The 2,096-nt window shown below is 35.8% G+C and overlaps 1 protein-coding gene across 1 annotated transcript; it reads left to right on the top strand.

Moving 5' to 3' along the window:
* Positions 1 to 945, top strand: LOC127690079 (olfactory receptor 145-like). Its single transcript, XM_052189636.1, has one exon. The coding sequence runs from the start codon at positions 1 to 3 to the stop codon at positions 943 to 945; it is 945 nt and encodes a 314-aa protein (XP_052045596.1).
* Positions 946 to 2,096: the final 1,151 nt, after the last annotated feature.

A 2,096-nucleotide genomic window follows, 5' to 3' on the forward strand; every position in this document is an offset into this window, starting at 1 on the left:
ATGACTTTGGGAAGAATGGTGTTCAGAAATGACTCTTCTGTGAAGGAGTTTATCCTACTGGGCTTGACACAGCAGCCAGAGCTCCAGCTGCCTCTCTTCTTCCTCTTCTTGGGAATCTATGTGGTCTCCATGGTGGGGAACCTGGGCTTGATGGTTCTGATAGTTTTGAATACTCACCTGCACACCCCCATGTACTACTTTCTATTTAATCTTTCCTTTATTGATTTCTGCTACTCCACAGTCATAACCCCCAGAATGCTGGTGGGTTTTGTGAAGCAGAACATCGTCCCTCATGCTGAGTGTTTGACTCAACTCTTTTTCTTCTGCTTCTTTGTTATTGATGAATGCTACATTTTGACAGCAATGGCCTATGACAGATATGCTGCCATCTGTAAGCCCCTGCTTTACCAGGTTACCATGTCCCATCAGGTCTTCCACTTGATGTTGGCAGGAGTGTATTTGATGGGGCTTCTGGGTGCCACAGCCCACACATGTGGAGTGCTAACCCTGACATTCTGTGATGGCAACATCATCAATCACTACATGTGTGATATACCCCCTCTCCAGAAGCTCTCCTGCACAAGCACTGCAACCAATGAGTTGGAAGTTTTCATTGTTGTGGGTATCAATGTGCTAATTCCAACCCTGACTCTCTTTATTTCTTACACCTTGATCATTTTCAACATCCTCAGCATCCCTTCTGCAGAGGGTAGGTCAAAAGCCTTCAGTACCTGTGGCTCCCATGTAATAGCTGTTTCTTTTTTATTTGGAGCTTCAGCCTTCATGTATCTTAAGCCTTCTAGGGCATCTGAGGATGATGATAAAATTTCTGCCATATTTTATACCATTGTGGGCCCAATGTTGAATCCTTTCATCTACAGTTTAAGGAATAAGGATGTACATATTGCACTGAGAAGAACCTTGAAGAAAATCATGTTTGTCTAAGAAGAATCTGTATTTGCTATATAAAAAAAATTATGGTATGTCATATTTACAATTACAGAGAGAACTGAAGGAATAAATCAGGGGCAGAGCATTTGTTTATAAGCATAAAGCCCTGATTTTGAACCCCAGTTTTGAAAAGCTTCAATGGCAAAAACAAGTAAAATAATTCCAAATCTGAATAAATATGGTAAGAATATTACGGACTCAAAATTATTTAATATTGTGTAAAGTTCAGTAAATTGTGGAGAAAATTTACCAAAGCTCTAGAAGTGACTTCCTTAATTCCTTTGATTCACAAGGCTAGACTTAGAAGTATTTCTCTAGTCTATCATTGGTGCCCTTTTTGGGGAAATTGTAAGTTTTCCAAGAAAACTTATAAGTTTGCCAAGAAAACTCATCTCTCTAAGAAAAGTCACACAAGAGATATTGTTTTATTATAATATGTATTTGGTAATTCAAGGTTTATATAATTAAAAGAAAAATAAAAGTAATATACAACATTCTAGGTATATATTGACAAAAATAATTAGAATGTTGTGAGAGTTTCACTGAAAATATTTAGATTTTAATGTTTAATTTTGTTTTGTAGCTCAAGCATATCAATAATTACTCAATATATTGAGCATATTCATGTAGCTCTTCATCAAGTTCTATTAGTGAGGTCTAGATTTAATACTATTTGAACTACTCTAATCCCCGCCATTTCAAGTATATTTATGCAAATCATTTCTTTCACCTTTATTCTGGTGATAATTTTTAAATGATTTTCAACCCTAATAGTGATGAGAATAATTTGTACCTATCTCTACTTAAATGCATTGGCAATGTCAGTACTTTTGGCAGTAAAATAGTAAGTATTGATATATTGCTCTGTAGGAGTTTTAGGACTGAGAATTGAAATGTAGCTTCTGAGTGCCAACAGTTACTAATGACCATCTTGACATCATCTTCATCTTATTGTTTTAGTCAAACCTATGTCAATTACAATAATGTTACCTACAAAGTGAAAACTGAAATATTCAGAAGTATACACAGTGAAGTATGATTGGCCCACTACCCTTTAAGTGAAGAGAGAAGAGGTTATTCTTTAACTTTCTGAAATCTTATGTTACCTGTTCTCAGTACTAAAAATTTAACAAACACATTTTTTC

This window comes from Apodemus sylvaticus, chromosome 7 (genome assembly GCF_947179515.1).
Source record: "Apodemus sylvaticus chromosome 7, mApoSyl1.1, whole genome shotgun sequence".
Taxonomy (NCBI): Eukaryota; Metazoa; Chordata; class Mammalia; order Rodentia; family Muridae; genus Apodemus; species Apodemus sylvaticus.

What these genes read in the sequence shown, in the direction of transcription:
- LOC127690079 (XM_052189636.1), top strand. Translation starts at nt 1, where the DNA reads ATGACTTTGGGAAGAATGGTGTTCAGAAATGACTCTTCTGTGAAGGAG.